The sequence below is a fragment of the Phoca vitulina genome, unplaced genomic scaffold (assembly GCF_004348235.1).
Source record: "Phoca vitulina isolate PV1807 unplaced genomic scaffold, GSC_HSeal_1.0 scaffold47, whole genome shotgun sequence".
NCBI classification, from domain to species: domain Eukaryota; kingdom Metazoa; phylum Chordata; class Mammalia; order Carnivora; family Phocidae; genus Phoca; species Phoca vitulina.
Genome location: NW_022589750.1, coordinates 3,190,948 through 3,214,194, shown reverse-complemented (window position 1 = coordinate 3,214,194; position 23,247 = coordinate 3,190,948). Strand labels below are relative to the sequence as shown.

The 23,247-nt window shown below is 45.5% G+C and overlaps 1 protein-coding gene across 10 annotated transcripts in view; it reads left to right on the top strand.

The window, feature by feature from the left end:
• Positions 1–23,247, top strand: part of MYH10 (myosin heavy chain 10) — a 121,782-nt gene that overhangs the window by 41,294 nt on the left and 57,241 nt on the right. For 3 of the 10 annotated variants that reach the window (XM_032432096.1, XM_032432091.1, XM_032432100.1), the window contains exons 5-13: positions 1,413–1,515; positions 2,092–2,121; positions 3,297–3,314; positions 8,400–8,492; positions 17,634–17,697; positions 19,375–19,473; positions 21,696–21,839; positions 22,102–22,197; positions 22,832–22,950. In XM_032432096.1, the coding sequence (XP_032287987.1) occupies positions 1,413–1,515; positions 2,092–2,121; positions 3,297–3,314; positions 8,400–8,492; positions 17,634–17,697; positions 19,375–19,473; positions 21,696–21,839; positions 22,102–22,197; positions 22,832–22,950 (766 nt within the window). The remainder of the gene's footprint in view (positions 1–1,412; positions 1,516–2,091; positions 2,122–3,296; positions 3,315–8,399; positions 8,493–17,633; positions 17,698–19,374; positions 19,474–21,695; positions 21,840–22,101; positions 22,198–22,831; positions 22,951–23,247) is intronic. The other 7 variants (XM_032432094.1, XM_032432098.1, XM_032432097.1 and 4 more) reach the window with 4 other exon arrangements.

Genomic DNA, 23,247 nt, shown 5'->3' with positions numbered 1-23,247 from the left:
TTGTCGGTATCTGGGTGCAGAGAATTAAGATAATGGAAGCAGTAAACCTGAAAAATTTAGGTTGTGGCCAGTTCGTAGTACAATTCTGAGTATACTTCCAAGGAAGGGTCAGAGCTTACTAGAAAAATCAGACTTTCAAGCCTTTGATAAAACAAACTTAGAGGATTATTAGCCAGCCACGTGTATAATAATATTTTTGGGTTTCTGGTGCTTTTCTTCTGTTTTCTAGGGTTTTTTGTTTTTGTGGGTTTTTTTCTGGGGCTTTTTTTTTTTTTTTAATGAAAAATCTAATTAGATATTAACGTTTTTCTTTTATTCCAAATTGAGATTTTTCTCGATTGTGAGGATAGGTTCGCTTTTATCAGATCTTAGGGCGCCTTAAGTATTTGAACAGAAAGGCCATAACTTCGGTATCCCTGTGCCTAGCAGCTTACCTGAATTTCAAGATCAGTCCTTGAGTAGAAATAAAAAGCAGCCTTTGAAATGTGCCAGCCTTGTTTTTAAACATAAAACATATAAAGCAGCGGCATTTGTCCCAGTTCATAACAAAAGTCATAGTGTTCCTTTTCTCTACAAATTGCATACTGGCTCCGTGTCGACACTGCACAAGGTTACATGGATTAAAAAGAAGCCGACACAAACAAACACAAATGCACTGTAAACTCAAACAAACACAAATGGACAGTAAACACAAACAGATACAAATGCACCATAAACTCAAGCACAAATGCACTGTAAACTCAAACAAACACAAATGGACAGTAAACACAAACACAAATGCACAATAAACTCAAACACAAATCACAGTAAACACTTGCACAGGGTCCTGCTCCCTGCCTCGGGGAGGCTGGGATGTGAAGCCAGCAGTCTGCGGGAGGAGGTTTGATGAGGTGTGTACAAGTTTCCATGTCGGTAGCGTGGGGGAACGAACAATTGTCAGCTGGTTTGGGGGGGATGCGCCGAGAAAACCTTGCCTGGACTTGAAGTTGAGCATCAGTGGGCATCCCAGAGTCCTTTCAGCATCTTCAGATTCGATCATCTTCACTCTTTCAGGAGTCCTGTTTCCAGTTTTGGCTGGGTTTCTGGAGCCGGGGAATCGATTTCATGAACTTTTATAATAAACGTCACCTCTCTGGTGGAACCCCCAAACTCCAAGAAAAAACAGCGTTAGTGTTGTGAACCCTATCCTGTGTCTTACTGGCATCTTCGGAAAAAAAAAAAAAGTTAGGGTTAATTTAATACCATTTAAAAAAAATAATTTTCTAACTTCTGCTGGTAGGTTTTTTCCCTAGTTACACTCTTCTTACTTTCTACCAAGTCTTGTTCCAACTCCATTTAATTTTGTCCGTTGTAATTTGGGAATGTGTGTGCTCTGCTTTCTTCAAGGCGTCCTGTGCTACTGTCTCTTTCAGGGGTGAATCGGGTGCTGGGAAGACAGAAAATACTAAGAAAGTCATTCAGTACCTTGCTCACGTTGCTTCTTCGCATAAAGGACGGAAGGACCATAATATTCCTGTAAGTTTTCCTTCTGTTGTTTGTTTACGTCTCAGGCTTATTCTTTTGTAATTTCAGAAACAAGCATCAGGAAGCACAGCATACTGCTGGAACTCACAGCTCCCTTGTCTGCTCCCACCCCCACCCAGAAACTTCCTCCGCTCAGGAGGGAGCAAGTTGACCAGGAAATTGCTATTAACTAGGTATTCGCACAGGCCAACTGGAATTAACGGTTATAGCTTGAAGCCTAATTCCTCGCAAAGCTTCGGGAAGAACTGTTAATGACTGATGAGCAGTGATTATGAAGAATTCTTATTTCCACCGAAGGAAGGTCCTCAAGTATCTTTAGCAGTTCTTCCTGAAAGCGGACCACAGCTTGAGGTGGGGATAGACATTTGGGGACCGTTGATGATAAGAACAGGAGAGTCCGTTATCCTTAATCTATAGGTCTGCAGGAGTGGGAGTGGTAGATGACCCAGCCACACCTGCTTTCACGGTTCTGAGCTGCACTTTGACCTGGTGCTTTGGATGGGGCTCCCTGCTCAGAGAAAGACCCAAACTCGCTAACATTTGCGTTTATCTGTTTGTAACAAACAGCAGGAATCGCCTAAACCAGTGAAACATCAGGCAAGTGCTTTTCTTTATGCTTCTTAGTCTTGAATGCTCGCACTAATTTCTGTCTCTAGATTGAGTCTCTGTTAGAAGCAAATACAGTTAGTCCTGAGTGACATCCCTCGTGGAAACTTAATTTTGGAAATTTGTTGCTTAGAGACGTATTCTTTTGCAAGCAGCATGCCCTCTTGCTTTAAATTTGTTTTCTAGATGAGTTTTAATATTTATTTACCCTTTTATCATGACATTGAATCACATGTTTATGAAGCCTGAACCCTCAGGGTTTCGAATGTCAAAGAGCAGGTGGAATTATTTCGATTCCCCTTAAATACACAGAAGGCCAGCTTTGTGCCGGATGTCTGGGGCTACAACTCGAAAAGTACTTTTTGGGTTAACACATTTCTAACCTGTTAATGTTTTATGGCCTGTATGTGTTTTGGCCTTAAAGGCCTTAATGATTTAATATATAAAGTTAGCATTTTCTTTATCCAGGGCAGGTAGTGGAGGAGTTTTCTTCCTGATTAGAGAATGCCCCCCCTACTGGCTCCCCAGAGCATAGCAACGGACAGCTCACTGGCCAGAGCGTTTCCTGCTACCCAGGAAGAGAGGAAGGGCAACGCCAAGCCAGATGCCTCAGACAGAAAGGGATGTCTGTCCTGCACTTAACCCTTTCCCCGGCACTGGAATGGTTTCAGTCTGTCTCCCACAAGTGCAGTGATTTCGAGCGAATACATTTATATATATTTATATTTATTAATATAAAGAAATGATCATAAGTATCTACAGGAATAGTCCTAGATACCAAGATTTTTCAGATATCTTTCTTAAAATTCTTAAGTTGTCGGACAGCAGAGCCGTCCTCTACCTATGAGGGCCTGTGATGTTCTTTTGTTCCTTTAGCTCTAGAGCAGATCACTCATCCAAATTGGAAAGGTTAATGAAATAATTGTTATCCGAGAGGATGCTTAGAGGCTTTTTGGCCAGTTACGGAAGGAACCCCTAGACCAGAAATTAGCTCTTCTTTGTGCCCTAGGGGTGCACGCTAAAATGACCTTTTAATGTGTACTCAGGTCACTCGTGAAACGGTGTGAAATAATTAACAGACAGATTTGGGTTTTCCAAATCCACGATGTGGAATTACGTACATCGTTATCACTAACATTTTGTTTCGATGTCATTTTAAACTACAGCGTGGATCCCCGTTGTGTGTGAGTCGCATGCCGACCCCAAGGTTTTCCTTTGGGTCTTTGGGTCGCAGGAGTCCCTGGGGAGCGGGTTTTCCCGCACCTCCTCTGCCGCGCTTCCCTGCGTCGTCGTTGGTGTGCATGTTTTGCTGCATGAACTCACGGCCCAGAAGCTTCGGTGCTGCTTTTCCCCACGTTTCTTTTCACAGTCATCTAGTCTAGCGCTAGCTGTGCTTGTGTTTCTAGAAACCTGAGAAGAGCACCTGTTCTCAACTTTGCTTCCCCAGCCCGCTTGAAGAATAGGAGGTACCCCTGAGTGGTAGTGACCCCGGAGGGGGTCATGTTGAGAAATTCCGTCTCTGCCCACACTCCCTCCCCGTTCCCGGGGACTCCCTCACCCCATTCTGAGAAGGACCTCCATAAAGCAGTTGTTATGTCGCAAGTCTGTACTCGGCACGGTGCTTCCTTTGCTTTCACATCCCCGGGTTGTGAATTTACATTGAACTCTATGGGCAAAACTCGCTCAAGGTCCCAGGAACCATTTGGATACGTTTCTGGCGTTTTGTCACCAGACGGTCGCATGAAGCATCAGGACAATGGGGGAGGCATTTCTAGGCTCCTTTGTTTCTTTGCTCATTCTTTTTTTTTTTTTTTTTAAAACAGCTTTATTAAGGTTTAATTCACATGCCATCAAATTCACGCATTCCTACAGTCCAGCATCGTTGTTTTTAGTACATTGAGTTACGCAGTCATCCCTGCGGTAAACTTGAGGACCTTCTCATCACCCCAAAAAGAAACCCATTAGGCATCCCCTTCCACGTCCCTCCAGCCTCCGGAAACCATTCATCTATTTTCTGTCTCTACGAATTTGCCCATTGTGCATATTTTCTATGAATGGAACCCTAGAGAATGTGGCTGTCTAGACCGTTCTTCCCCTCAGCATGATGTTTGCACGGTTTATCCGTGGCGTGGCGTGTATAATTATTCCATTCCTTTCCCTGGCCGAATGGTACTCCGTTCTACTAAATCTATTAAATCGGCCACGTTTCGTTTATCCGTTCATCAGCTGATAGGCATTTGGATTGTTTCCAGTTGGGGGCCACTTTGAATAATGCCTCAGTGAACAGTTATGTACAAGTGTTTGTGCGGACCTGTGTTTCCCGCTCTCCGGGGTGTGTGCCTGGGAGCGGCATTGCTGGGGCGTGGTAGTGTTCTGTTTCACATTTTCAGGGCCCACCCCGCTGATTTTCAGAGCGATGGTGCCATTCTGCATGCCCTCCACCCCCCCCCGAAATTTACGAGGATGCCAATTTCCCCATCTCGTCGCCATGTTTGTCCTCCTCGTTCTATTTGAGCCATTCCCGCAGGACTTTGTGCTTGCCTTTAAAACTTACTCCTCATTATGGAAATACAAACAAATATAAATCAGTTTTCAAGATGAAGGTCACAGTATTTAAGCAGTAAATGGTAAGCATTGATCTGTAAACATGTGGCGTACTCCTTCTAACGGAGCTAAGTCTTACTTGGCTTTGTCCCCCAGGCTCCTGGAAGTGGTTTGGGTGACCCGCTCCCTCACCATAGATTGCTGTTACGGACCTCAAAGTCTGGCAGAGTCCAGGGCCACTCGAGAGTCTGAACCCAGGCCAAGTTCAGAGCAGATCTGCAAACAGCTGATTTTCTAAAACGTGACCTTCCTCTAAGAATGACTCTCCTTCAGGCCAGCCCACCAGCCCAACCCACTTTTGACTCATCCACATCTGGATGGCAGCTTCGGGATGACTTCCTATCTACTGGTCTAAACCGCCTTGAACTAAGACAGGCTGGTGACAGATCGCAAGTAGCAAGTACAGAAAAGAGGGCCTGCCAGTGGAGATTAAGTCTGGTTCTCAGTACGGTTGATGAGTGGCTGCCACCGATTTTCAGCCCTCTTGTGGGCAGTGGGGACACCTGCAGCTCTACCCAGCCAGGCCTGCAAAGCCCAGCACGATCCCAGCCCACGTCCCATTGCTGGCTGAACTGGAGGTTTACCAATTTCAAACTCCTCTTATATCTATCATATTATAGCAAGTATATATTAATATACTATACAATAAACACAAGGATATGGTTTTCATCGTGATTGGTAATCCTTTAAAGCATCATATAATTCTAAATACTTAGAATGTTAAAAATAATTTCAATACCTAATGCTAATTCCCCCCCCCCACTTTCCCAAAAGACATTTCTTGTTATCCTATAGAATAGAAACGGGGGACATCGCCTATCTGATTCTAGTGGAAAGGTTAGTGCTTAGTCACTGTCCCCTGAGGGTTTATAAATGGCTTCATAATTTGGTTGAGTGATGTTAGCGCTGTTCAGTCAAAATGAGAAATTGTACAACACCAAAATGGTCAAATTTCATGGTAATTTCTTCATTTAAGACCCTTTGTGTGTGTGTGTGTGTTTTTAAGATTTTATTTATTTATTTGACAGAGACACAGCGAGAGAGGGAACACAAGCAGGGGGAGTGGGAGAGGGAGAAGCAGGCCTCCCGTGGAGCAGGGAACCCGATGCAGGGCTCGATCCCAGGACCCTGGGATCATGACCTGAGCCGAAGGCAGACGCTTAACCGACTGAGCCACCCAGGCGCCCCTTTTTGTGTGTTTTCTGATGTTGGCTTTGTGTCAAGCTTTTTGTGATTCGTTTTTGAGTTACTGAGATCCTTACTTGGTCTCCATGATGTCACCAGTCCATTAGGAGGAAAGTAATACACGACCCTGTTAACATAGTGGCCCCAACAGCAGAGGCCTGGGAGTGCCCCAGTCGGCAGGTCCCATGGTGACAGCGAGGACCCTTCGCCCAATACCTACTGCTGCCTTTTGACTCACCACCAGCCCCTCCCCAAAGACTACTAGCACGTTCGGGGACCTCTGATTGTACATGCCTTCAGCAGACACTCACGGGGCATCCTTCTGACCTCACACTGACTGAGCTGGGTCCAGGGGATACAACCAGTTATTCCAAGCGGGCAGAAGAAAGAATAAAATCAGAGGTCACACACACATAAGCACACCCATGTACACTTAAAGAAGCAAAGAATCCTTGTAGCCACATCTAGGGAATATTAAAAGGGGGTACGCAACACACATTTTATCTGCAAGTTAGGAAAACATTTGAAAGGTAAAGTATTCAAGTATTTTTATTGTGATTGGACAGGATGATGGTGTGTAATTTTAAGGACTCTGCATTCTAGTTCCTTGATCTAACAGTTGATGTTTAGTGTAAAGGTAATGCCCCATTTATGAAAATTCAGTGTTTTTCTGACAGGTTCTGCATTCTGATCACACAGACTGAGTGAGGTAAGAAGAATTCTAGAGCCCAATTTTTGCAGAGCTAGACACCAAGGGCTTTGTAAGGTGTTGGTCGTGGGCACACTGACGGAGGCGAGTGCTGATCTCCAGGGGCAAGGCCCTCCATTAGTACAGAATGATAACTGACATTCTTTTTTTTTTTTTTTTAAGATTTTATTTAATTTGAGAGAGGGAGAGAGAGGGAGTGTGGGGGGCAGGGGACAGAGGGAGAGGGAGAGAAACTTAAGCAGGCTCCCCACTGAACAGGGAGCCCAATGCAGGGCTTGATCCCAGGACCCCGGGATCATGACCTGAGCTAAAGTCAGATGCCCTGATAACTACCATTCTTTAATGATGCCTCTCAGTTGTTAAAATTGGTTACCAGGATATCATGTTTAAGAAATCTGGGGAGTGGGGCGCCTGGGTGGCTCAGTTTGTTGAGTGTCTGCCTTCGGCTCAGGTCATGATCCCAGGGTCCTGGGATTGAGCCCCGCATCAGGCTTCCTGCTTGGCGGGAAGCCTGCTTCTCCCTCTCCCACTCTCCCTGCTTGTGTTCCCTCTCTCACTGTCCCTCTCTCTGTCAAATAAATAAATAAAATCTTTAAAAAAAAAAAAAAAAGGAATCTCGAAGGTCTTTTTATCCCTCTTTTGCTCAGAGAATCATATTTGCTAGTGGTTTGTAATCCTTTCTTCGGGTCTGGAATACTGTGGTATCTTAAAACACAGGGGTAAGATCTGTGTTTGCAAAACGCAGATTTCTCTAAGCCCGACAGTATAATTCTAACATGACATTCCGGGAACACAGCGTCACTTTCTCGTGCTTTTTTGTGGCCAGAACTAGCATCAGGCTTCTCCTACAGCTTCCTATCACGTGTCATCATCAAGGCACATATTAATATTCTTACATCTTTTGTTTGTAAAAATCTGTCGTGTAGCCGAATTTGCACATGATTAAAGACACAGGGTCAAGCATAGAGTCTATCACAGACTCTCTACTTAGCCTTTTAAATCTGAGCAGAAGTCCGCAGCAGCATGCCCCCATCTCTGTCCCTTCTGAAAGTGGAGGTGAGGACGTTGCTCTGTCTGCCTCGTTAAGATACTGGGTGAAGCCCTTGGAAAAATGGCACGTCTTCCAACGGTCTCGAGGTTATTGTTTTTTTTTTTTAAAGATTTTACTTATTTATTTGAGAGAGAGAGAGAGCGGAGGGAGTGACAGGCAGAGGGAAAAGCAGGCTCCCCGCTGAGCAAGGAGCCCCATGCGGGACTCGATCCCAGGACCTTGGGATCACGACCTGAGCCGAAGGCAGACGCTTAACCCACTGAGCCACCCAGGTGCCCCTAGTGGTTATAATTAGAATTGGCTGCCTGAACTCACTGGAACAGAGTAGAAATAAACAGAAGTGTAAGTATTAATATGTTCTTCATCGCAGCATCCTGCTAGATTTCATTTCATGAAAACCCATTTGTTTTATTTTCAAAATTCTCCACCTAGATTATGTGCCCTGCCCTCAGAGTTCTCTCCTGTGCCCAATGTGACCTTTCCTTCTCCTGATCACTTTATAAACGCTAATTGTTTTCCTTTAGCAGAGCCTCATGGGACCAAGAATAAAGCCAAGAAAGTTACGGGGTGGCACACAAAATGAAAACACGGAGGAAAAGAGGACGAGTTTTTGTTTTGTATTTTCCCCCCAAGGACTGGAGTAAAGACATGAGATTAACGTACATCTGCTTTGTGTGTGTGTGTATGTGTGTGTATGTGCGTATGTGTAATGTCTTTTAGGGGGAACTTGAACGGCAGCTTTTGCAAGCAAATCCAATTCTGGAATCATTTGGAAATGCGAAGACTGTGAAAAATGATAATTCATCTCGCTTCGTAAGTTTGAAAGCACCAGAAACTTTTCATTTCTCCGATGTCTAGTTAAATGTCTGGTATGATTAAGCAGCCAGAATACTTCTCTTCCTGGGTTTTAGGGAGAGGCTAATAGATGTGGGATAGAGCAGTAGAAACGTGATGAGTCTCATGTAATTTTAAATTTTAAATTTTCTAGTAGTTGCATTTTTAAAAAGGAAAAAAAATGTGAAAGTGATTGTAGTGGTGTAGTTACTGTATATAATTATACTGTACGGGTAGATGACTTCGTCTTCAGGGCTGATCTGTAATACTTCTTGCGGGCCCAGCGTGGCGATGAAGTGAGATGCACGTGGAGGACTTAGCACACAGCACCACTGGGAGTGTCCGTGCTCCACAAACAGAGTTGGTATTCAATGTAGTCACTTGTCCTGTTCATACTCCCTGTTTCTCCAGGATACGGACGTCAGAATAATGGGTCAGTACTGTGCCTTCTCTGTAAAAATTCTTCTCAGTTGTTGGGCTTTGTTAGTTCTGGAGAGCTTCCCTCTCTCCGTCCGTTGGACCATCTATCCCAGAGTGCCTGAGGCTGTCCTCCTAGGTGTTGGCCAGATGGACCTTCTTGCAGGAACCCTGTGCTCCCCGTCCGGCTACTCGTTGACACATCGGTGGCAGATCTGCTCTAGAACCATATGCAGCAAAATGGGGCCCGCCCCGCTGTCCATCTTTCGCCCTGGATTATAGTCCTCCAGATTCAATAACTGTTTCCACAGTGAGATTGGAGAGGGTCTTCGATTTCAGTTATTTCTGCTTAAATCGTTGAGAGTTAATTCTCTGTTTTTCCTCCCTCCTGATATTAGAAGTATTTGTAGAAGACGAGACACTTCTGTTCTGATGACTCCTTGATGGGTGGTTTTGGGGGAATCTAGTACCATTGGGTCGTACGGTTTTCCTCTGAGAATGTAAAGTCATGGCGTTCACATTGACTTTGTGACCGCACAGAATGGGTGATTACTGGAAGTTACCAGATACGGGCTCACAGAGGACCCGGTGAACCCAAAGGTAGCCAGATAACCCTCTGTCTGAGTCTGCCAGGGCCGCTATAAAGAGCATCCCAAACTGGGGGCCCTAATCAGTAGAGCTTGATTTTCTCACTCTTGGAGACTGGAAGCCCAAGACCAAGGTTGCAGCAGGGTTGGTTTCTTTGGCCTCTCTCCTTGGCTTGTAGACTGCCACATGGGCCTCCCTCTGCATGCGCCTGTGTCCTCTTCTCTTCTTGTAAGGACACCAGTCATGTGGGACTAGGGCCCTAGTGACCTCGTTTTAACTTAATTATCTTTCTAAAGACCGTGTCTCCAAATATAGTCATGTTCTGAGGCACTGGGGCTTAGGACTTTGACATAAGAATTTGGGGTGGGACATGACTCGGCCCATGGCACCCTCAGAGGTAGTTTAAGGTACAAGAGGTTCTCCAAGTTATGCACGAAATAGGGATCTCTTGGTTTGGAATATTGCTTATTCCTAGTAAGATAAATTTTGAAGGATTCATTTAACCCAAGTTCATTAGGTAATTACGTTAGCTCTTTACATACAGAGTGGGATAACAAATATACCTGTGTCAGGACGAAGCGTGGCCATGACTTTGGGGTTTATAAAAGAACTGGGGACGCTAAACTTTGTTGGTAGAGTACTTATCATCCCCTGGATCATCAGCATTGAGCCTGAGCCACATTTTAAATCTTAAATTCTTGCCCCTGAAAGCCCTGTGTTTAGTGGCTGTGTCGTGGGATTGAAGACACAGTGAGCTACCAGCTTTGGTATGTGAATCTCCGTGAAGGTTTACAAGGATTTCTGAGTGGAAAATGTTCTGTTTTACCACATAAATCAAGTTACCAGTCTATTCCAGTTCCCCCTGCCCTGAACCACACTTGAAATTCAGGAGAAACCATTTTGTGATGGTCTCCTCTTTGCCCGGCAAAGTTAAATTGCTGCCAACCAGTCCTTTGTGTCCTTTGGTGAAGAAGGTAGTGAGTCAGTTACTTAGTGGTCAGGATCCATCTACCTGCCAGCGATTTTGTGTTTGGGACAGGTGGACGTATAATTCCGTATTGGTTCCTGTTGCTATGTAACAAGTTGCCCTAAGCCTAGTGACTTGAAACCTGTCACCTCAGTGTGTCTGCGTGATGGGTGGTTCTGACTCAGGGCCTCTCATGAAGGTGTCGCTAAGGTGGTGTCGGCTGGGGCTACAGTCCTCGGAAGGCTTGATGAGGCTGCAGGATCATCTTCTGAGCTGACTTGGGCAGCTTTTGGTGGGAATTCTTGGTTCCTCACCTCAAAGGCCTCTCTGGAGAGATGCCCGCTCATGACATGGCAGCTGGTGTTTCCCCAGAGCAGGTGATCCAAGAGAGCAAGACAGAAGCCACACGGTGTTCTTTATGACCTTGGAAGTCACATACCAACCGTTTGATGTATTTTACTGGTCACACAGATCAGCCCTGATACACTGTCGGGGAGGGGACTGCACAAATGCACTGTGAGGGCAACACCAGATGTTGGGGATTACTGGCGCCATCTTGGAAGTTGGCTACCACACATTGTTAGAGAGATTTCCATATTGACAGATGTAGGCTCTGATCTGTGATTTGCATTACTGGAGCTCAGTGGCTCTCAGTTGGAGACCCTCAGGGGATGTTTGGTAGTGTCCGGAGGCATTTTTGGTTATTTGGTTCGCGTGACGGGTAGTGGTGTGCCTCCAACAGCTAGTGGGTAGAGGCGAGGGATGCTGCTAAACATCCAAGAATTATCCAGCCCCAAATGTCAGTTATGTTGAGGTTGAGAAACCCCGGTCCAGCTTGTTTCTCTAAATTGGAGTCTAAATCAAGGTAATCACTTTCTGAAATTTATTTGCGAAGTAATTACTTTACACGAGTCTCCTTCAAGCTTACTGTTTATGCATCCTATTTCCAAGGTTGATGTAAATAATTCTAGTGGGAACTTGTGTTACGTCCTACTGGCAGGACGAATTTCTTAGTTTTCTAGCAGAATCGATTCCAGCAAGGATCACCCATCTAATCTAAATCCTCAATAAACCCAGTTTCAGCTGGAAGCCACCTCCCAAAGCGCCTGGATTATAATCTGGATTATAGTGCTCCTGGATTATAATCTCGATGTATACTCAGTCTAACCTATTAAAAGCGAATCTTTTTTAAGAAAAGACGATTTTTCACTAAGGCAGTGTCTTACCCAGAGCTAGTCGTTCAATGGCGAAACAAAGGTGTCTTTACATTGTTGGCTTTGGGCTGTAATTCTTAGAAAGTCAACTTTATATATCGCTATATAGGATTTTTTTCAAAGAAACAGCAGTCGCTAGCTACTAACCCATCCTAAGGCATTAAATGCACAAAGCCACAGCGAGTAGTTGATTTTAGTGGTTCCATGAAAAACAGTGAAGTAGTTGGTTGCTCTGGGGGACAGGAGCTCAGTCGGCTGCAGGCGTCCCTTTGGCAAGTCCCCGTGGGCGTGGCCAGCGCTTTGTCTCTCGGGTGTTCGAGGGTAGCCGGCGTGGGCTCATCTTTCAATCACATCTTCTAGAATTTAGATTTTGCTGTTGGGCCCTTCAGTTAATTATTTGGCTCCTGTCCTTTGCCAGGCACTGTGGTATTCACATGTCTTTCCATTTGGATATCTTAATAGAGCTCTCAGATTTCACATGTTCCAACCAGAACCTTTTCTATTCGAAATCTGTTCTTATGTCTTCTGTCAGGACGTGGTCCCAGCAGATCACGCAGTTGTGTATGCGTACAACCAAATAAACCCACAAAAACCCAGAAAAATAAAGTAGGACTCCTCCTGGCCTCAGCCTCTCCTCTTGGCCCTTGTGCAGACTGGAGCGAATCCTGTCGGCCACGCTTCCGGAACTCATTTCAGATCTGTCGACAGTCCTCCTGCCTCTCCTCAGTACCTGATTGGTCTAAAGCCCTATCCGAGGTCATTCCTCTGTCGCTCTCTGCACGGTGTCCTCTTGGCTTTCCTCACAGTCTGGGTGAGCGCCCCCCTGCCCTGGCATGTGACGTCTCTCCCAGTCGGGCCTGTCTCCCTGCTCTCCAGATCCTTAGTTCGTGGCACTGTGGCTCGCACGCATGGGTATAGAGTAGGCGCATATTTATGTTACAGTGTGGTTGCCTACACAGCAAGAGTTCCCCAGCCTCAGGGAGCCTGCCTTCATCCAGGTCTTACTTCATTATACAGTTGAGCTCAGGGGGAGTATTGCGTGGGCCAGGCCCTCTGGGAACAGAAGGTTTGCACGGGCCAGGCTTGGGGCCAGGAGCGGCGTCCCACGTCGTGCTGGAAGAGAAATGCGATGCTGAGAAGCACGCCCCGTATACAGTGGGGCTACATGGAGTCGTTACGTGCAGGACGCAGGCTTGCAGTGAAAATATTCGAAACCATAAACTCCACAAGCTTTTAGAATCCATTTGTTTCCATTTCTTTGATCTGATATAGACGAATCATTTCCTGAAGAATATCTTTTCTTTCAAAGATGCTAGCATCTGGCTTGTGTTAAGGGGGATTCTTTGAGGAGAGCATTACCCTTATAAAAATAATCGTTCACAGTTAGGCCCGTTCTGTTTACGGAGAAGCCAAACGCATTCCAGATGGAGGAGATTTATGTCAAATGAATCTCTTGTAATGAAACTTTTAAAACAGGGACTTCAATTTCTGACTTGTATCAGCAGATACATCTTCTCTCAGAAAGGTTTGGTATGAGTCACTCTCTGTATTTGTGCATATTTTTTATTTTCCCTCCAAACGGAATTGAGCCACTTTGACAATCCCCAATGCTAGGTGCCTTTTGGTAGGTACTTAGCCTCAGTAGAGCTTGGTAAAGACTCCGGTGCCCTCCCCAGCGCGGGGCCAGCAGAGTCCTGTGTCTTCACAAGCAGACACTAAAAACAGTTTTGTAAGTAAATCGAACGCAGTCCCTGCTCTGTCCCGTTGGTTCTCTCCCCCTCCCACTGAACACACCTGCGGGGGCAGATGTGACCATGTCCGAGCGTGGCCTGGTGCAGGAAACCGGCGGCGCCGATTCAGCGTGGAGCCCGAGGCAGCCTTCCCGACAGCCCCCGCAGCCTCCGGGCCTTTCTGGAGGCCTAGCACCTTGTTCACACCAGACTGGGGGTGTCTGTGTCCTTCCAGTCCGTCCATGTTACCCCAGGAATCCTCACATCCGTTCTACTAAGTAACGAGAACACTTACTTACCCTGCTTTTACTAATGAGCGAAGCTTCTGGTACAGTTTGGAGGTGAACACCGCCCTCTGGTCTCGGATTGAGTCCAGCTCATTGCTCCCAGAATGGGTTTTCCCATTTAGGGCCAAAGCTGCTCCCAGAGTGGAGATTTGTAGTGGCAGGAACTCACACACGTACAGAGCATCCCCTTGATGCTGCGGGGTTTGAAAGTAGATTCCAGATACTCTGATGCCTTTAATCGTCTGACCTGTGCGGAAATCCGACGGGTGTGCAGCGTGACTACGAGTTTCTTCGCGTAACGTTTGAAGACAGCCTCTTGGCAGAGGAGCATAGAGGGGCCTACAGGGGCCCCTTCGGGTCGCCGTCAGCCAGAAGGTTCTATCGCTTGGAAATTATGGAGTGCTTTCTCTTGTGGCCGAGAGGTCAAAATCCAATTGCGATGTGTCACAGACTCCTGCCGTTCGTTGTGGTTTTATTTCCAAGAGCTTAAAGTAAACAGGCACAGAACCTCCCTTTAGTTACCATTTAGCCAGAAGCAGACGAACATAAGCTGCAAGTTCACTCAGCTCAAATGGTACTGCTTCTCCGAGTCTCCCTCTGTGTCCCCATAGCACCTATCGGTCCTTTGGAGGTGCCCTACGCGATGTCCTCCAGGCCTCGAAAGGGCAGAGCCTCATGGGTCTGCTTCTGTTTGGGGGGCATTAGGTCAGCCTTGCTCTCAAGGCCATGGTCGTAGGATTTGTGTAAAGTGCTTACCAGCCATGCGTCTCCTGGGCAGAGCGGGGTTTTCAGATCGTATTAGAGATCCCCCCCCCTCCAAGAGCCCCACGTGCATTCTCGTTTTCCCTTGTTTTCCTAGCTCAGTGTGTAGTTTTCGAAATTGGAAAATTGAGTGAGTTCTTCACGAGTGCTCATAATACTGAACAAAAAATATAATGAAGTACTGATTTTTAGTGAATTATCCCCTTGTTTTCAATCTCAAAAGTCAACATTACTGCGGCATAATTTCCACATAATGTTCAAAATATGTGGTGGCATCCCAATACCGACTACTCATTTTTTGTACTTAAAGCAAATATTTATGCAGTAAATGTAGGAATGGCATAAGAAGGGGCCTAGTGGGTAAGAGGCTGGGGGAGCGGACTGGACACCTTAGTAGAGGGGGTAGGCCAACGTGTAATCTGTTCATGGTAAATAGAAGGAACGGATGTTTAATTATATTTTTTAATTGGCATTTATCTAAGGGGTCCTAAGATCTCTCCCTTGATCATTTATAAAAATTAGGCTGAGTTATATCTTGCATCCAATAAAATTCACTCTTTTCAGCGTACGGTTAGACGGGGTTAGACGCATGCGTATCAGAGTGAGGCCAGCACCGTGGCCCGGAGAGAGAATATTTCCTTTCCTCCAGGAACCTCCCTTTCGCCTTCGTGTTGTCCGTTCCCTCTTCCTTCCCCAGCCCTGGGAGCCACTGATCTGTTTTGTCTCTGTGGTCTATTTTCTTTACAATGTCAGGTAAATGGAATCCTATAATACATGGTGTTTTATGTCTAGTTTCTTTCATACAACATCGTGCTATTTTTGCATCCATCCACGTTGTTGGGTGTATCACTGGCTTGTTCCTTTTTATTGCTCAGTAATATTCCACCGTGTGATTATACCCCAGTTTCTTTCTTTCTTTCCTTTCTTTTCTTTCTTTCTTCTCTTTCTTTCTTTCTTTTCTTTCTTTCTTTCTTTCTTTCTTTCTTTCTTTCTTTCTTTCTTTCTTTCTTTTCTTTCTTTCTTTCTTTCTTTCTTTCCTCTCTCTCTCTCTTTTTAAGATTTTATTTATTTATTTGACAGAGACACAGCAAGAGAGGGAACACAAGCAGGGGGAGTGGGAGAGGGAGAAGCAGGCTTCCCGCGGGGCAGGGAGCCCGATGCGGGGCTCGATCCCAGGACCCTGAGATCATGACCTGAGCCGAGGGCAGACGCTCAACGACTGAGCCACCCAGGCGTCCCTATACCGCAGTTTCTTTATCCGTTCACCACTCAGTGGACGTTTTGGGTTGTTTCCATTGGAAGGCCATTACGAATAAAGTGCCTTTGAACATTCACTGCAAGTCTCGATGTGGACACGTGCTTTTGTTTCTCTTGGGTGACTACCTAGGAGTGAGATTGCTGGGGCATATGGTAACTTACGTTTCACTTAATACGAAACCCGCAGACTTCTCCAAAGTGGCTGTGCTGTTTTATATTCTTACCGGGGTCGTAGGAGAGTTCTAGTTGTTCTGTCTCATGGCTGGTCTTTCTTCAGAATGTTAGCCATTTTAGCGGTTATGTACTTGTATCTCTTTATGCTGATTTTATTTTGCATTTCTCTAATAACTCATGACATTGAGCATCCTTTCATATACTATTGTCTGTTTACTTACCTTCTTTGATGAAATAATCTGTTCAGATATTTTACCCAGTGTTTTTCTTGGGTTGTCTTGTTATTGAATTGTTTTTTTATATATTCTGGGAATAAGTCTTTCACCAGGTAGGTATTTTGCAGATATTCTCTGCTGGTCTGTGGTTTCTCTTTTCATTGTCTTTACAGTGTCTTTTGAAGAACAGAAGCTTTAGATTCTGATGAAATCCAGTTTATCAATTTTTAGTTGATAAATTCTAAAGGTTCATGCTCTTTACATTCTTTCTAAGAAGACTTTTTCTACTTTAAGGTCATAAGGATTTTCTCCTGTTTTTTTTTTTTTTTTTTTTTAGAAGTTTATGGTTTTAGCCCATGCTTCTAGGTTTAATCTCTTCAGAGTTAACTTTTTTATATGGTGGAAGGGTCTAGGTTCTTTTGGTTTCATTTTACGTATTTTTCAGGCACCATTTTTTGGAAAGATTGGTCCTTTCTCTATTAAATTATCCAGGCACCTTTTGTTGAAAGATGAATTGACTGTAGACGTGTGGTCTATTTCTGGACTCTCTTCTGATCCATTGATCTGTATCTCTGTCCTCCCACCAATACCAACCTGTCCTCATAAACTTAGAGCTTTTTGAAATCTAGTAGTGCAAGTCCTTGAGGCTCTGCTCCTCTTCCTCAATATCGTTGTGACTTTTTTAGGTCCTTCCCATTTCCCTGTAAATCTTGGAATCAGCTTGTCCATTTCCCCAAGGAAAGCCCTCCAATCCCTTGACCGTCTGCATGATGAGCGAGCATTGAAGTGGAATAAACCATCTGTTGCCATTCGTCAGTTTTCTTTGTTTTGCAAAGGGTTTAATTTGTGAGCTACTTGCTTTTATTTTTGCCTTCTCATTTTTACAACCATTTTACCAGTTTGGGTATTCAGTATTATGGTAACTTTATGAAATGAATTATGAAATAATCACTATTTTCTATGTCTTTAGAACAGTTATGTGTGGAAAAAAAAAACAGTTATGTGTAGTCGGGCCATTAAATTTTCCTTAGGAATTTGCAAAACTGTTTCATCAGACCAATCCATCATTTTTGAAGAAGTAATTATATTTCATTTTTAATGATTATGATCTATTCAAGTTTTCTCTTTTTTCTTGAATGGATTTCTGTTTTCCTAGGAAACTGTATTACTTCGTTTCTCAAGCCTGTCATTATGGGGCTGGATACAGTGTTCCTTTAGTGCTGTGAAATCTCTTATCTCAGATTATGTAGGAGTTTTTTTTCAAAGTTCTAATTGATTAGGGTTTCATTTTTATTATGTTACAGCCCAGGAAGGTAGCCTGTCCTATTGCCGCTTTGTGGGAATTTACGGAGGCTTTTGCCTTCCCTTTCTATTTGAGGTAATATTTAACACCCATTTTTGTAACCAACTCATGGATACTTGGCAGGGCGCGTTGGTTTGTTACTTTATTTGTTCATATCCTCTGTGTCTGTCCTTACTTTTAATTTTCTTGTTGTGATTTATCTTCAGGGCAAGTTTATTCGGATCAACTTTGATGTAACTGGCTATATCGTTGGGGCCAACATTGAAACGTGTATCCTTTTCATAACGGCGTAATCCAAACTAAAGAGTGTCTTCCTCTGTGGCCAGCCTCAAGGTGACCCTCTGTGATATGACTCCCGTCACCCAGATGATCAGATGGAAGCCTGGAGAGATCGTGACTCGGTCAGATACTTCCAGCTACCGAATTTTAACCCCTAAGTGTTGTTTTGCTGGTGGTGTTTGTTTTAACAGTGGGCCCTGCCCTGTTCACGTGGCCAGGGCAGTGGAGAGTCCCATCGAGGTGAGGATTGCCTGCACGTGAACCAGGAAATGTTGATATGGTGGAAGAACCTCCAGGTGAATACCATCCTATTGAACCACTCTTCAGTTGGGTGTTGGGTTAGCCCCTTTTTACTATCTGCTCCTGGTGTTCGTGGGATGGGCATGTGCCCCCCAAAACAAGCCTTGTGAAAGTGCAGAGTTCAAGTCATTTCAGTTAGTGTTCAGCAGAATAAAACTAGAGGAAAAACAAATGTCAACTACATAGACTTGTCTGAGGAAATGTCACATGCATAGAGTGGCCTTTACGAATAACTCCATATAGAATTAGTTGGATTAAAGAGGTAATAGAAATGATTCTGAATGATGGGATGCCAATTAGGAAGGATATAGGCGACAGTTCTCTGCTACTTCTGACAAGTATCAGAGATCCCGTGATAGAAATACGTTTCTATTCCTCGGGTAAGGGAGAGATCAAAATTTTCCCATTAATTCAGAATTGTGTCTTACGTCTCTGAATATGCTCAGAGCCAGAAAACACAAGAATCACTTGAGAAATGACGGGGGGATGGATCTAGAGTTTCTTCGCATTGGTCTGCTACGGGATTCGTGTGAACGTATTTTCCACCAAATGTGGAGGATGTGTTTGGGGTGATCTAATTGAAAATCTAAGCTATATGGCACGTACAAAATTAATTCAGCTTGGTGAAGTCCCAGATCCGCGCCCCAGATGCCCAGGCAGGTGTGCCGTGGTCTGGGAGGCAGGAGCCGGTTGGGGGTGAGCAGGTGCCATGTGGGAAGCCCGGGTGGGGGGCTCACAGCTGGCTCTGGAGAAGTAGCATGAGCAGGTCAGTGGCTGATCTGATCAGGGCTGTCTCCGGTGTTCGGAAAGTTCGTGCAAGACTGTGGATGTCAAGGGGCCAGCACCGCCTGCGTGAGGCCTTCCACGAGGAGCTCTTGGGGAGCACGGGGGCCAAGCGCATGGGTTGTGGGGTCCAACCGAGCTTTGATTCCTGACTCTGCAACTTACTAGCGGTGTTATTTTAATTTCCCTTTGTGCCTTGGTTTCCTTATTTGTAAGATTGTGATAAACTGCTATAAGGCTTTTCCTGCCTTCAGCAACTCAACTTTCTTTTTATAGCTTCTTAGAGTTCCTGGTTTTTGCTGTGTTCTTTGAATATAACCGGGATTAGGGGCTGGTGGGATGGAGTGGGGCGAGGGCAGCACCCTGATCTTCGAGCTCCCTCCCATCCACGATCCTCGCAGATGAGCGAGGGACGTAGTGCATAATTTTCCTTTTTCACTGACACGTTTTAACCGTTCAGAATGGTTCATCGCTGGAGGGCTAATAGATATCTGAGAAAGAAAATGTTTTACAACTTCAATTTGTATAGACACTGAGAGAGGGCTGGCCACCTCTTCAGTTCGATCCTTAACCATCTTCACTCAGACCTTCTGGAAAAATCTCGTGCAGTTCGTCAAGCAAAAGATGAACGTACTTTTCATATCTTTTACCAGTTGTTATCCGGAGCAGGAGAACACCTAAAGTGTAAGTTACAAAGTTTCTTACTATTTTTTATCTATTGGAATATGGTTTTTTGTATTAAGTTTTTTTGAAAAAGAACATTTTGAGGAAACCGTGCAGGCGACCCTTGAACAATACGGGGCTGGCACCCCACACGGTCACAAATCTGCGAATAACTTGTGACTCCCCTACAACCTAACAACCTGTAGCTAACTGTTGACGAGAAGGCTTACGGACAGCCAGTCCGTTAACGTGTGTTTTGTACGTTCTGTGCATTTATATGCTGCATTCTTACAACAAAGCAAACTGGAGGAAGAAATGCTAAGAAAATCCTAAGGAAGAGAGCACACACTCACGGAACCGGACTCTGCGGGAAAAACTCGTGTGTGGGCGGACCTGTGCGGTTCCTCCTATCTTGTCCTGGGGTTCACTGTCATTTCGTACACACCCCAAAATGGAAATGAAATTGAACTTCCATGCCATGGGAGAAATACTTGATTTTAAGTGGCAGTTACGTGGGCGGTGTTACATTATCTTCTCTATGTTTATTTCTTTTCTTTAAAAGAAATTTTTAGGGGCTCCTGGGTGGCTCAGTCGGTTAAGCGTCTGCCTTCGGCTCAGGTCGTGATCCCGGGGTCCCGGGATCGAGCCCCGCATCAGGCTCCCTGCTCAGTGGGGAGTCTGCTTCTCCCTCTGCCTCTGCCCCTCCCCCAGCTTGTGCTCTCGCTCTCTCTCAAATAAAGATAAAAAATTTTTAAAGTTTTAAATTAGAAGACAAATGGATTTTTATACAAGTTCTGTCTCAACATTTGTAAGGATAAAAAGTAAGAAAAAATAAAGTAATAAAGTTACGTTCAGTAAATATCTTTATTCCCAGGTTTACAATTGAATATATTTGTATGCTTCCACAAGTACTAGAAGGAGCTTATAATGGACTTTTATTTATTTTGTCTTGAATTCTAAGGACTGGAAGCTTAGGGACTGGTTGGGGGCAAAGTTCCGGGTCAGAAGTTTGCTGGATCAGAGGTATTTGAGGGCGGGGGGAAGATGCACAACTTCCTGATTTCTTCTGAGTCTTGAATTCAGTGCTCCTTCGATGTGACCATTATGTGTGTTCTCCAGAGATCCCAACAGACACGGTCCTTGTACTCTCCTGTCACCCAGGGCCCAGGCTCTTGCTAACCACAGACACCTGTGAAAGCATTGAGCCCAGAAATGAGAGAGAGACTTACAAGGAAAAAAAAATGAGCCACAAATTAATAGAATCACTGTCAGGAGAAACTAGGCGTTCAAGCTGATGACAGTATGTGATGCTCAAGAGGAGGAAAACCTCAGGCTTTCAGACTGGCAATAACTCTGCACTAGTAATGAATCAAAAAATAATAATAATTAGATCAAAGTGTTACAAGAAGGAGGTAGAAAGAAAAAGGCAGTCAGTACCCAGTGCAGGTGAAATACGAGAGAGGGAAGGGTTGAGGGCTCGGCCTGCTCGGCAGAAAGTCTGCAGGAGAGCACATCATAACATCTGGTGTGGGGATCAGTAGCCCTGTCTCTTCTGATCCCCCCTGAGAAACATCCTGCTCCTCTCGAAGAACACACTTCTCGAAAGCAAACGTTGAGTTCTGACTCACGGCCCCTAAAACACAAGTGATCAACGGGGCGGCCGTTAGAATAGCCCATCGTACATACGGGGTGGTGCATCACTCACAAAGGCAAACTTACTGCCCAACAGACTGGCTCGGAGAAAGGGTTTCGGGGCGTTGGCTGGGATGGGGGTCTATACCGTCCACATCTGGTCTTTATGTTCATGTCGTCGTCATATTGGTCCCGTAATGTCTGCTTTCAACTGCTTTGCTAACATAGGCTTATCGGCTCTAGGGCTTAAAAACTTTCCCTGAAAAGATGCCTAACATATTTAAGTCTGAAAACGGTAAGGCTGAGTTCCCTGGAAAACGTACATCCATCATTTCCCGGTTACCGATTTCATGGAGCCGGTAAACCACTGTCCCCAAAACTCCAATTGCGGTTTTTAGCTGACCCCCTCATTTTCCCTCACTGACGCGGAGGACGGAAAACGGTGTGTGGTTTTGAAATGCATCTACGAAGAAAGAAAAAGTATGGCAGGAAGCGTGTGGTGGTGGGGAGGACGCGAGCCACCGCTCCCCTGCAATCAGCCCCGGGTGCCGGTGGGCGTGCTTTGTCCGTGGGGAGACGTTAACACCGCATCCCGTTCTCTTGCCTTCCAGCGGATTTGCTCCTCGAAGGGTTTAATAACTACAGATTCCTCTCCAACGGCTACATCCCCATCCCGGGGCAGCAAGACAAAGATAACTTCCAGGAGACCATGGAGGCGATGCACATCATGGGCTTCTCTCACGAGGAGATTCTGTGTATGTGGGCTTTCCCTGCGAGTCGGCTCCTCCTTAGATAAGACTTGCACGGGGGGGGGCAGGGGGCACGTGAGCCAGAAGACAACCGGGCAAATCATGAGAACCGCCCCTGATTGTACAAGTTCCCGGGAGCCGGGAATTTACCGACAGAGTTCCGTGTAGCTGATTTTTTAGCACGGAATAAGTGAGGCTATGTCTCTGCTCCGTTTTGAGGCAATAATTCTGTTTTTTCTTTTTTTTCCTTTTATACATCCATATAAAGCAATGCTTAAAGTAGTGTCTTCAGTGCTCCAGTTCGGAAATATTTCTTTCAAAAAGGAGCGAAATACGGATCAGGCGTCCATGCCGGAAAATACAGGTACATGGACCAGTGCGGGTCTTGCTCGTGGTGTTGTGGTGTTGTGGTGGCCGCGTGTCGTGCGGCTTGTCGCGTGTTCTCCGAGCGCGGGGTGCAGTGTGCGTGGAAGCGAGCTCGTGAGGCTTCCTTCGGAGCCGTGTGGAGTGGGGTGGCCGCCCGGTGAGCCCCTGAGGGAGGGACGAGCCGGGGTGGTGGTGGAGACCCTGCCCCAGCACCGGGGGCCACACGCCACGGAGCCCACGAGGCTCCCCCTGAACGGGGGCTGTAGGTTAGGATTCTGGACAATTGTTCCCTTGCCGGGAGTACAGGCCCTGTGTTGCCAAATATTGTCGATATTTTTCAAGGAAATCTAGATTTTAATATGAAATTTCCCAGCTTCGAAATGTTAAACACGGACTCAAGCCTCCTCCTGGGCATCCCCCGTGGGTTCCCAGTAAACTGCCCAGAATAAGGACCTGCTGCCCGTCTCGTGTTACCTAAGAGCGAGCGGCATTCACTTGAGAGGATGGAAGACCCGAACCTTGTCCTTTTTGAAGACTTACTCAGTTCATTTCTTGATAAGGCTTCTTACTGAGTATGCCGTGACTAGATCACAGGTGGGAGTCTGGTGCTTAGGAGATTTTTCACACTCTAGTTGCACAGAAACTCTGCCATCTCCTGGGGATGAACGTGATGGAGTTTACTCGGGCCATCCTCACCCCCCGGATCAAGGTCGGCCGAGACTATGTGCAGAAAGCCCAGACCAAAGAGCAGGTAAGTTCAGTGTTGTCAGCACACGTTTGTTTGAATGACAGGCCGTCGTCCTGAGACCTTCCTGTCCGCGTGTAACAAACGTTAATAAGGGCTCCCTCTAACAGGTGGTTCTTGGTACTGTATGTTGTTCCATTTTCTCTTTTTCAGAAAAACTTTAAAGGTAACTGTTTAAAAAGTAAATGTGAAATGTCACCTTCGGGTTCCCCCAGGTAAATAGGTCGTCTGCCTCGGAAGCCCACCCGCGGTGGGGCGCGCTGCTCGCTGGTCCCCGTGGGGGTGACCCGGCACCAAGATTGT